The sequence below is a fragment of the Ciconia boyciana genome, chromosome 3 (assembly GCF_034638445.1).
Source record: "Ciconia boyciana chromosome 3, ASM3463844v1, whole genome shotgun sequence".
Lineage (NCBI taxonomy): Eukaryota > Metazoa > Chordata > Aves > Ciconiiformes > Ciconiidae > Ciconia > Ciconia boyciana.
In genome coordinates this window covers 37,428,771-37,441,200 of record NC_132936.1, presented here as the reverse complement: position 1 = coordinate 37,441,200, position 12,430 = coordinate 37,428,771, and the positions used below count along the sequence as shown (strand labels likewise).

At 35.7% G+C, this 12,430-nt stretch overlaps 1 protein-coding gene across 3 annotated transcripts in view; it reads left to right on the top strand.

The window, feature by feature from the left end:
- PHIP (PHIP subunit of CUL4-Ring ligase complex) overlaps positions 1–9,409 on the top strand; it is a 120,843-nt gene extending 111,434 nt beyond the window's left edge. For 2 of the 3 annotated variants that reach the window (XM_072855335.1, XM_072855333.1), the window contains exons 38-40: positions 430–710; positions 1,042–1,203; positions 3,063–9,409. In XM_072855335.1, coding sequence (XP_072711436.1) covers positions 430–710; positions 1,042–1,203; positions 3,063–3,706 — 1,087 coding nt within the window. In that variant the 3' untranslated portion in view covers positions 3,707–9,409. The remainder of the gene's footprint in view (positions 1–429; positions 711–1,041; positions 1,204–3,062) is intronic. The other variant, XM_072855334.1, reaches the window with a different exon arrangement.
- Positions 9,410–12,430: the final 3,021 nt, after the last annotated feature.

The following is a 12,430-nucleotide window of genomic DNA, read 5'->3' as shown; positions in this document are numbered from 1 at the left end:
AACAGTAGAACTTAGTGTGTTGGGTTTTTTTTTTTCCTTAATAATTCCTTTACTATTCCCTATATTGCAGAATGATAGCTTTGACATGCAAGTCCCTATGATGTGGAAGAGTTTTAAACTTTACTTAGAGCTATCCTAGTGTAAGTGCTTAGAATTCAAATAACTGCTAAACATGTACAGTAAAAGAGCATTGTTAGGACAGTGATGGCATCATGCTTTGTCATATAACTATAGCATTTATTGTAAAGATTCACTTTTCGGTGGCTCACAACTACATGAATTTCCACAGTAAATGTCATATTTTTAACATACTTCATACAGAGATGAGTGGTTTACTCCCATGATCTCAGACAGTAGCATTTAATTTTATTTATTCCTGTAAAATAAAAAAATGGTCATCCAGGATACAAATTGTTACTCCTTTTGCAGCCCTGAAAGGAAGAGAAGATTAATAAAACCTCAGCTGAAAGCAGAAACTTCTGCCACTTCTTCATCTTCTGTACCTGCACGGTCAACAGCACTGAGACATGCTCCACCTCAGATGAATGGAAAAGCGGCTGAAACCTCCTCCCTTGTGCGGACTAGAAGCAATAGGGGGATAACAGATGTGGCTGTTACAGAGCAACCATCTACTTCTTCAGGAGCAAAGCCTTTAACAATAAAGCCTTTAATTACAAAGCCTAATACTACTACAGGGTCAGGAAAGTCAGGCAAGTGGGGTTTTTTGGATTTTATTTTTATTTTTTTCTAAAGCTGTGAATGTTTTTAAACCTAAAACTTGCTTTTTGGAAATCTAATGTATTTGTCTCAGTTAAGACTGGTTCTGTTTTCAAGCTGCTGGGCCTTTGAGATTCTTCAGAGGAAAACTGAACAAGTTAGGCTATGTTGTTTTATCCAGAAGCTTTCTCATTTCTAGATCACTGATTGAAATTGTTTGTTTGTTTGTAGTAGAACATGACTTCCTTTTTAGCCAGGTAAGATTGAATGTGGTATAAACTACTTAACTTGAATGATTATTTTTTTTTCTTTTTGTCCTTCTAGTACTGGAGAATTCAACCAAACATTCCAAGAACCAGAATATTGTACCAATCCCTAGTCAATCTGATTACAGTCATAACACTAGGAATAACTCCACAAGAGAAAATCCTGAGAAAGAGAAGCAAATCAAGCGCAAAGTAAAATCTTCCACTGTTAATCAACAAGGTATGGAGTTTCTTTGGAATTCCCCCTCCCTAGTTATTGATATAGTGGCTGTAGTGTTGTACTTTAGTTGTGATAATTTGGTTGTGGGGAAATTAGTATGCATTATGATTGAGCAGAATAGGGAAGTTAATGGAACAACTGAGTCACAGTTTCCTTCTTGATAAGTTAGCACGATTTTGACTACTCTTCACACCATTTCCATGCTGTGATAACTGTGTTGTCTAGCCAATTTTGATATGTTAACATATCTGTACCTTCATTTAAATTATTACAAGGGTCATGTTCTGAGTTCAAGATTCCAAAGCAGACTTCTGCAGCGTCACACTTTAAACCCTGTGGGTTTTACCTAATAAAACTCATGTGGGTTATATTTGGGTCAGTAATGCTGAGTGTGATGACACTCTCCACAACCATGAGCATAAAGATCAGAGCATTCCAGCTGCAACTTTGTTCTTTCATTTTTTGCCACAGCAAAATAGAACTATGCAGTGTTTACCACTTCTGTTTAGTACATTTGTATGGATTGATCGGACCTAGTTTCATGTAATCTTTCTGACTGAACCTGTTTGGTCTTTTGATGTCTGGATACCTTAAAACTCAAAGCTTCTGTGGAGACTGAAATAAAACCTCCTAGTCATAAAGGCTTTCCTGTTTATGAAGGAGCTTTGAACTGTTCCAAAGCTGCTGTGAAGCAGCTAGATCCACTAAGCATCTTTTCTCTGAACATGGAGAAACAGCAGTCTGCAAATTGGGCCTCACCTAATTAATCTCGTTATTCCTTGTAGTCCTCCTCTCCTTGAGGATTATCTGTTCTTTCTTACTCTTCCATGCTTCTGAAAAAGCAGCTTGTGGTCTGAGAAGTTAAATCATCTGTCCATTCCTTGCCAGCTTTCTTACAAAGGCCTCAGCTGTTACCACACTGCATGGCTAAATATGTACCCATTATACGACTGGATGTTTGGTCATGTCAGAGGTAACTGTTGTAGATGTGATCCTTTCTCTCCAGCACATCCACTCACATGACAGTGGAGGCCTGTGGTTTTAGTGCATGATGGGGCACATTTGAACACAGCAGGAGCCTGTGCATAGGTGTTCCATCAAAGGACTGGATGAACTATCATGCTGGCTATGAGTCTGTTCCTGGTCATGTTTTAGGCAAGGGCTGTGGTATCAGAACATCTCCATAAGAGGTCTGGTGACATGCCCCACTGAGGAAATTGAGTACCACTCAGGACCTAAGAAAAACTCATAGCACATAAGTCTCCATGCAAATACCTTCTGCTGTGTGTCTGTTAATGTGAGAAATTTGTGCAAATTACATAATGGGGTTTTTTTTGTTTTGTTTTTTGTTTTGTTAGTCTCCCATGTTTCTACCCTTTTCCTTGCTTATTGTTGAAATAACCCTGGTCTAATGAACTGGCTATAAAGGATGCTACCTCAGGATGAAAGAAACTTTTAATTTCTCCAGAGATGACCTTCTGTGAAGCATTCCCGATCCTTGCAGCAATGCTTCTTGAGCAACTTTTTGCTGTTGCAGATACCAAATAGGAGTTTTTGTCCACTGGTGTTGCATCAGCCAAGAAAAACCACTTGAGCTGTTCCTTTTTTATTTTGTTCTGTTTTTTCCTTTTTTTTTCTTTTTTCTTCAAGCTACCTTGAGCTAAACCCAAGTAGAAGTTAGTCCTTATTGCATACTGGCATGAAGCTCTTTGAGCTCTACTTTGGGTTTCTTAGATTTTGACAGATTGGCAATCACTGTGAATCCATTCAGATATTTTAGTAAGAGTTTTATTAAGGCAGTGTGAAAATGAATGTAAATGTAAATCTGTTATGTGATAAGTACTCTCATTTCTTTGCAGCAGATTGCAAGAATAATGCTTTGGCATCAGGAAGCATTCAGGTAAATGGACATGGAGGACAGCCTTCGAAACCTCCAGTTAAAAGAGGTCCCGGACGGAAACCGAAGGTGGAGACTAATAACAGTAGCTGTGAAGTGGTGCACAAGAAAAGAGGCAGAAAACCAAAAAAGCTACAAATTGTTGAACAGCAAAAGGTTGCAGAGCAGAATACAATCCAGACTGCAAGGGATATACCAGAAGAAGCCTCTGCTTCTACTGCATGCAATTCTCTTTCTGAAAATAATATGAAGGAAGACTTGTTACAAAAAAAAGGCCGTGGGGGTAGAAAGCCAAAAAGGAAGATGAAGACCCATCAGCCAGGCTCGGACCTCTTAGTTCCTGTGAATGTTAAAATGCAAACAAGAAGCAGGAGGAAAAAGATAGATGAGCCTATGGAGGAGGGGTCTGAAGAGCTTAAAGATTCTGAACCTCACATGAGAACTAGAAACCAGGGTAGGAGGACAGCCTTTTACAATGAAGATGACTCTGAGGAAGAGCAAAGGCAGCTATTGTTTGAAGACACCTCCTTAACTTTTGGAACATCTAGCCGAGGCAGAGTCCGAAAGTTGACTGAAAAAGCAAAAGCTAATTTAATTGGTTGGTAATTTTTACCAAGGGTTTTACTTCAGAATGCTATGAAGCAGGTACAGTTAAGGAACAGCAGAACAGACTTCTGCTTCCCTGCTGCTATTATGGGTTAGAAGAATATGTTCTGATTTGGGGAGAAAAATTTAGCAAAAAATAAACTGAAAGAACATTCTTTGAAAGAAATATATATTTTAAACTTTTGCTATTTATTGCCCTCCAAATAGGTTATGCATTTCAACAGTCATTTTGTTCACAATTGAGAATAATTGAAGCAATTTCTGACTGATGTACAGAGTTGAGAACTACTCTGCTCGAGTAGTGCGTAGTATCTCTACACAATTAAAAAAAGGTGATAGAACTTTTAATGCCACAAACTGAAAACAGAAGTCTATTTTTGACCAAGCAAGGTACACTTTGATTGTAAAGTCAAGTTGCCTAGGAAGGCAGATTTTGGCAAAAAGTGGCAGTAAATTCACTTACATTTCTATTAAATATAAAAATACCAAACTTTGCTAATCTGAAAATGCTTAATTTTAGTAGTGATGGAACGTTCAACTGCAAAAGAAGCCTAGCACCGGCTGTTGGTTTATCTAAGTTCTGCCAAACATAGCAAAAATGTAACCACAAATATATATATATATATCCACATTGGAAAAAGTTTGACTAATGTCTAATTTTTCAGACCTTGATTCTTGTATCAATCACTAAATCTCTGTTTATTGTGCCAAAGACTGAGAATCAGTGCAGTGGAAAGCCTTTTTTTCTTTTTGAGTGTCAGTACAGCATACCATTTGCAGTGATAAAAGCTGTGTATTGTTTTAAATAGTAAATTGTTAACATTGTTCTGAAATGTATCCTTTTTGGTACTTTTGGTAGAAAATAATGCACTGGTGGGGTCCTTTGACAGAGATGTTTTAAACAAAATGTATAATTGGTTAAAGGATTCAAGGAAATTACAGGACAGGTATGGAATTACGATGTTTACTTTCTGATCCAGATTGATTGTTGTTTCTACAACTTTAGACATGCTTAAGAGGCTAAAATTACCTACAAAGAACAGTGTATGTGTATATATTAATATATACATAAACACATACATATAAAATATTACCCAGGTATAAATTTTTTTCAGGATTTTTTAGATAGCACTAGAATTGAAAATAAATTTTAAAATGTCATACTTTATAGTTTAATTTTAAGGGGAAGATTGGTTATTTTCAATTATTAAGGTTAAAAGGCCAAATCACTTTTTATGCAATCATGTTTTATACAGTGGTCTCATTGCACATTGTGTTTTTCTGCACTTTTTATGGTATATCACGCTGACATAAGTCAATATACACCCTAAAGAAAAATTCCATTTAATGATTGTGCCTTGTATTCTATTATTTCTTTCATCCTTAGTAAAATTAAGTTGTCTATTGTAAATGATAACTATATGACTTAGGGGAATGTATTGTTATATGTACTGCTCTGGAAAAGAAAAGCAGTTATTTATTTGTTTATGGTACATTTAGTTATTTTATACCTTTACAAACAAACTTTAATACCATTTTCTATCACTTAAAAAAGTATTGTCCAGTTTTAAGGAAACAAATACAGAAGCAGTCATATTTTCTGAGATCTGGTATGGTACAAAAATGTAACCAAAATTTGCTGGTTATACGTTACTTTGGAAGTTTGGTTAGTGTGAAAGGGGGTTTTTGTGTGTGTGTGTGTGTGTGACCCTAACTTAGTTGAAAAAATAAACCTGAAATAAAACCTCAATTCTGTACACCCTTACTTTATAATAATTCTTTTTTTTTTTTTTTTTTTTTACAAACATCATCTGCAATATCTGGAAGGGAGGGCATACAGAATTAAGACCTTAAATTTTCACAGATCCTGTATACTTATTTGAGGCCTAATTCTTCACTCTTTATTTTCTATTACAAAAAAAGCTTAAATAGTTGAACAAAGAACATTGGTATCTGGGACCAAGAGGAATAGAAATATGCTACTGTGGATAGCAAGTTGGTATCCACCATACCTAGTTTTCTGTAGTTCATTATGCATTTTGCTACAAAAAAATGACTAAAATATTTTCCAGATCCTCTTTGAATTGTTATGGATATGAATTTGGGGAGCAGGGATTAGTTTGCATTTCATTTTTTGTATATTTATTTTTTTCTAACAAGTGTTTATCATTCAATTAAAATGGAGTCACTGAACACGTGGTAAGATAACAAGCTATGGTCTTACAGTTGCAATACAGCTTCACAATTCAAAGCAAATTGATTCTACTTGTTAATTTTGTCAGATCTCACTGATGAAGGCAATCATTTGAAAATGTGTAATTTCCTGATGTTATCTGCATTGTAATATATGAAATAGATTATATCTAAAATTCAACTTCTGTATTTACTCCATTTGTAATAATGTTTTATATGGCATGTTTATGTATATATTTATATATCGAAAATACCTTGTATGTGAGTTTTGGAGACGGAAATAATATGCGTTCCCTTAACAGTAGGTAGAAAATTGTACATCTTAATTTTACGAGAATAGAAGGCCTTACCTGCAGAACATGGGTACTGCTTCCCACCCAGTAATATCGGTGACTTTAGCCAGTAATTTTTTAATTCATATTAGACACATTAATGTTTTTCCTTTTAAAAGGTGGATAATTTGGGTCAAATTTTTTATAGAAGCAACACTAAAAATTTATTAGAAATTAATACCAGATTTATTTAAAAGTTATATTTTTATAATTTAATTTCACTAGGTTGCAAACTTTATTTATGAGACTTTAGTCACCATCAGACTGTGCGTTTTGGTGGGGGGAAAATGTATTATTTGAGGTTGTTGTGACATACTGTATCAACACAGAAAAAGAGCTTTTGATTACAAAGTCTTAAGTTTTTAAATGTGAGCAATAAACTATTGGTCAGTGTTCTGAAATAATTTAAGAACTATAGTTATATGCATGTTTTATAATGCCATCTCAAGTACCTAACAACTGGTTCAGAAAATGGAGTACCAAATCTCATGTGCTTGTTTCACATTTGCATTGTAAATAACATAGGTTCATATTCATATACACGCAAGCGATCTTACAGACCTGGCAGCAATTAACGCAGTTTTATTCATTGAATTCATTTATATTGACATGGATATGAGGATACTGTTCTGGTATTTCTGCTCTATACTGGGAAACATTAAATTTGGTATTTACCGCTGAGTGGTATCTTAATAACAGTGTGTTCTCTAACTACCGATGAGGAAGTTTCTGTTTCTGTGATACCAGTGTGGTCTAAATGTTTAACAGACATCATTGTACCTGTGCCTGCATACTTAACAACTCTTTAGCCATTTTGTTTCTGTTAGTGTGTTCTCTGGGAACTGAACTTAAATTTTACCACTATAGTGTTCATTATTGTCAATATTGAACGAGAGCTCTTTGTCACTTGGCAATGGCCAGTGATACAACTTTACAGAAAAATGTCTTCCTCCAGTGATTGGACTGCTGTGATATATATTTGCATATGTTTATTTGTACAGTGTCCGGTTTGTACATGTGATCAGTTTGTTGATAGACTTGTAAGATTGAGTTGGTTGAGTTAAATATTACTATGGCTTAATATTTGTAAAACTATTAATTGATAAAGGACCCTGATGCAGCACGTAGGATATTAATATCTATAAAAAAATAAATTGTAGTGTAGAGACAACTTATTCACTGTATTGCTGTACAAATATTTTTCAAGTACTAATTCTGATTCTGTGCCAGAGGCTTTTGTCTTACCAAAAAAAAAAGACTGCATACAACACAAAAAATAGTCTGTCCATTCAGTAACTTCAAGCTTGTTACAATTTTTACACCACACTGTTAAATCTTTTGCTCACATTTGTTGGATCAAGGACTACAAGTAAATGCTTTAGTGTGTAATTTGAATTTAGGCACATGTTGACTGGTTCTATAAAAGCAATAGGCTTAACTGGATTGGGACCCTTTCACCCCATACTTACATAGTAGATAGGAGGTCAGAGGTTTTTAGCTCACTTTCATCAATGTCCACATTTAATTTGAAGGATGCGAATCTTGCTGAGGTTAATTTTAACATAATGCTGGTCAATCGAGATACAGCCATACCACAACAATTACATTGTGTCCTGAGTCCTTACCTTACTCTAAAGTAGCATATTTTATCCACAGTAGTTTTTAAAAGGGGTGGGTTTTTTGCCTTTTTTTAACACAGTTGAGTGTTTAACAAGAATTTAAATACAACTCTGTAGCAGTGCTGTGATACAGAAGGTAAAGGGCTTTAAAACCTCACCTAGAAACAGCAAAAGCTCATTTTCTGTTTACTACCTAATGAAGACAAATTAACTGTAGAATTACTATATAATATATTTTCTTTTATCCCTGAAGTTCTTGTAACAGATTGGTTTCCAAGGGGACCTAGATATTCAGCTGATAAAAGGGCTGTTAGTTTTCTGCTGTAAATTATTGTATATACATGCTTGTTCACATGCAGAGGAAAGTGTATTAAATTTCATAAAATTGGCCAAGGCTTGACAATGTGTTTCCAATAACAAATCTGGTACTGACAGCTTACATAGTTTCCTGTTTTTGAATCGGGAATACAGCTTGTACACTTTCTACTATGTCTGGGGGAGGTAACAGGTAGCTTTTAAACTAGAGCTAACCTCTAGGTGCTGTTGCATTTGTGCTAATTTTAATGTGGGAATTCGCCATGACATTTTACAGTGTGTTAGAGGAGGAAACACGCCAGGAAAGCTAGATTAAAAGACATCTTAAATTGCAGGAAAAGGCGATTAGTGTGTCCCCCCTACACACACACTTTTCCCAAGGGTTTAACAGCCTCAAGGCACTATAGAGAGAAACCTTATATGCTGCAATAAAATAAAGGTGAATAAATTTAGCTTTTAAGGGGTTGGTAGCGAGACAAGTAGTCATTTGGATCCTTTTTAATGCAGATAAATACATCAGGAAATTCACTTCAAATAATGCAAACAATACATTTTAGGGAGGGAAGGTAGTACTGTACTATGAATTTCTACCCTGAGAGAACAAAGAATGAGATCATACAAATTAGGGCTAGAAAGAAATATAAATACCTAGCATGTACACATGCCTGTATGATGTACATGCACTATTTGTGCTTACAACTGCGTGTGCTGGTTTGCTAATACATTGAGACCATACAGAAGTTACATTTTTGGACCATACTAAAACTGCAGAAGTGTGGCGGACAACTGGATAATGATCTTGCGTGAATTAAATTCTGTCATAATGTTTAAATATGTATACAATGGAGCTCAACTTTGAGGAAATGACCTAGAAAGGTTAATTTTGAAACTGACACATTTTCAGATCAAAAATTATGCTTATTTTGTACAGGATTATGTAAAACACAAATCTGTTGTATGTAATGAGTAACAGTTTTGAAAACTATAATTCTTTAGCTTTATCAAGGTTTTTTTCCTTCCAGAAATCTGGATTATCATGTTATAACCTGAAGTATCTCACCAGGATAACAGTGCCCTTTCTTTTTGTACATATGGATTGGAAATTTCTTTACTGTTACGTGGACACTTTCTATGTTAGTTTTGATGCATAATACTTTGAATCCTTTTATACAAACTAGAATGTATGTGTAAGAATTACTGTCACTGCAATGTAGTAACTACAAACTTATTTTTAAATAAATAGAAAACATGTTTTTCTAAGCTGTCCAACAGTGTTTGTTTCTATCTAGTGATTTACTGTGTTATGGGACAATTGCTTACGTGTTCTTCAGAACAGCCTAAAATAAGCTTGTTTTGATCCCTCGTGGAATATGGTATAGTGGTATATGGTAGTATGGTATAGCGTATCATGGGAACAGAAAAAATTGCAACCAAAGCACTGACAGAGATCAAAATTTGCTATTTTGTAGGGTTTTTCACTAAAACCCGCAGTTCTGGAGGCAATGTAAAGGCACTAGCATGTGGCACTGCAGGCGCCATGTTGCCAGTCCTCTTAGCTCACTTTCAATGGGCAGCAGGGTACCCCTCATCCTCCAAGAAGCCATCCCTGTTCAGGTGATGGCTGTTTGTACCAGAGCTACGTCCAATCTATGGAAATACCTGCTTCCCAACAACTCTAGAAGAAGCTAACTAAGCAGAGAGCAGTCCCCTGCCTCCCTGCATGTAGAGTACTGGTCTCCAGTCTAGTAGCCCTGAACGGGTGATGCAAAGAAAAGTCAATACAGGTTGTGTTTTCACACTGCTGTCGGTTTTGTTTGTTTATATCGACATGTTTCTGCTCAATAGATGTAAGACAAAAGAAATGTTTGGTATTTCAAGTACTGCACCACCTGGATTCCGTTTAATTTCACGAGTTACTTGCTTTATCAGATTATCTTTTCCTCCTTATGTACCTTACCTGAAATCACAAGGAAGCGAGTGATAGAAGAAACCCTTACTTTCCTTAGATGCAGATATGCGTGCTGCTGAGCAACGGGATCGCGGAATGGTCAGAGCAGAACGAATTGAGCTCCCTGTAGCTTTCCAGACATGTCCACCATGGAGTCTGTGGCAAAAGCAAGACTGGTTTTAGCATATAAGGAAAAACCTCTGGCATCTGAAGTATCTGTGTGAGTTTTAGTAATTGGTGTGTTCTGCTTGGAGAGAATTTTAGAATACTGAAAATGCAACACACTTCCTTCCATGCTTCTGTTAAGTACTGGAGGTGGTAGTTCTATCACATATGCATCTCCAGTATTACAGTATTATAATAGTAGTGGTGTCCTTTTCCAAAAACAAGCCACCCCAGGTCCAGGGTTTTAGTTTTAGGCCTGGTTTTAGTTTTGTTACTGTGAATAGTCTTAAGCAGTTCATGATTTTTTGTTTGTTTGTTTCTTCTAAGGGAGATTTTATAAGAAGTCTACAGTCTTTTTCTTTTTAGAAGATCTTTTTCTGTGTAACTTTGTACAGAATCCTGAAAATACAATCATATCCCAGTTCTCTCCTCACCTGTGTGGCAGGTGTCTTCTTGAAACCTACTGTGGTTATCCTACTTTCAGTAGGAATCAAGACTTTGCTTAGGATTAACAGATCCTGTGAAATGTTGGTATCTGACAGCTAGATGCTGACTGTGCTAGTACTAACACTTCATTACCTTGTTAATGCCATTTACTCCTGTTAGATCATAATGTTCATTAAATGAAGGAAATCATGTATGATCGTTGAAGCTGACCATTTTGTTTTCAAATTGAAAAGTTCTTGTACCAAAACCTGTGTCCTTTCCTGCTCTGGCAATCAATATGAACTTTGGAAAAGAGTGTATGTTATTTTTCCCAAAGACAAATGAGTAAAGTGTAATGGCTTTGAAAATTAATCAATGTTTCTATTTGACCTATACATGAAAATAAAGCAAGTGCCGGAAAACTAAAACCAGCAAGCAATGTAGAAGGTGACTAGAATTTAAATAGCATATAATTGAGTTATTGTACACAAAATTAGCATGCAAAATGTAGTTTTTGTGGATTTTACTAACGTGGACAGGAAACTCAAAGCCCAAACTGTCAGGTTGTTTTGCTAGCTCAGAGAAATCTTGTATGTTAGATATCTGCACAACAGGCTTAACTGACCCTTTTACAAGAGTGTAGTAGGGATTTATGAATCCTCTCTCATACTTCGAAATCTGTGTGTGCACTGAAGGGAGGACAGGGTAGAGAACTCTGGAATGCTGCCTCTAATCTGGTAACAGCCATACAAATTTCCTTCGTGCTTCCTTTTCTTGTCTCAGAAATGGGGAGGTTTAACCTAAATTTGGTCCCGTCTGCCCCTCATTTTACTTTAGCCTGTAGGCACATCAGTGAAAAAACAAGAGAAAGAGGAAACAAAAGCAGAGGCAGGTCATCAATTCATTCAGCATCAAATTTCTGCAGGGGCATATTCCTGAAGATATTGAGGTCAAACTAAATGTTAGTACTCGAGGGCCTGACAGCCTTGTCTGTTCATTTGTGCTTTGTCTCAGAACTCTGAATTTGACTTTGAACAAGGATATTCAAAATAATAAAGACTGTAACTTAAAAGGCAAAGCTAGTTAGAATATGACTAAAACATTAGAAAGAATTATTTCTTTACATTCTATAGTAGAGAAATCTAGTGGGGATATTTTTCTCATATTCAAGCACCCTAATTCAGAATTCGAATTCTCTTTATTATTAAGGAGGGTGGTGTAAGCTTCCATGAACTGCTAAGAAAGGGAATACAGCTGTCAAAAACTTCACATTCACCAAGGTATTATGTTGAGGACATTTACAGAACAAAATTACTTAAAACAGTCGAACTCTTTAATTAGTGATCATGCCAGCATCTTTCAATAAACTGCATATTTTTACCCAACTAGAATCTCAACATGAAGAGCCGGGTGTATGTGCACTCCGTAGTATTGCTGTCTTTCCGGTTAATCTGAATGCAGAAGTACACTGGGAAGGATTAAAAATCTAGTCCCTGAAACTTTTATTCTGTTTAATGGTTGTAAAGGGTTTGAGGTTGTAAAATGTGTGTTAATACTAAACTCTTCTGATAGATAAAATTATGAGGGAAATAAGAGGTTAAATTATTTAGGAAAATGATTAGAAAATTCATATAAGCTTTGTCTTAAGAAAGGTAGATCATCTGAAATTGTCTCATGGACAGGGTTTTTTTTTCTTACATGCTAATTTATCAAGTTATAATTTTCC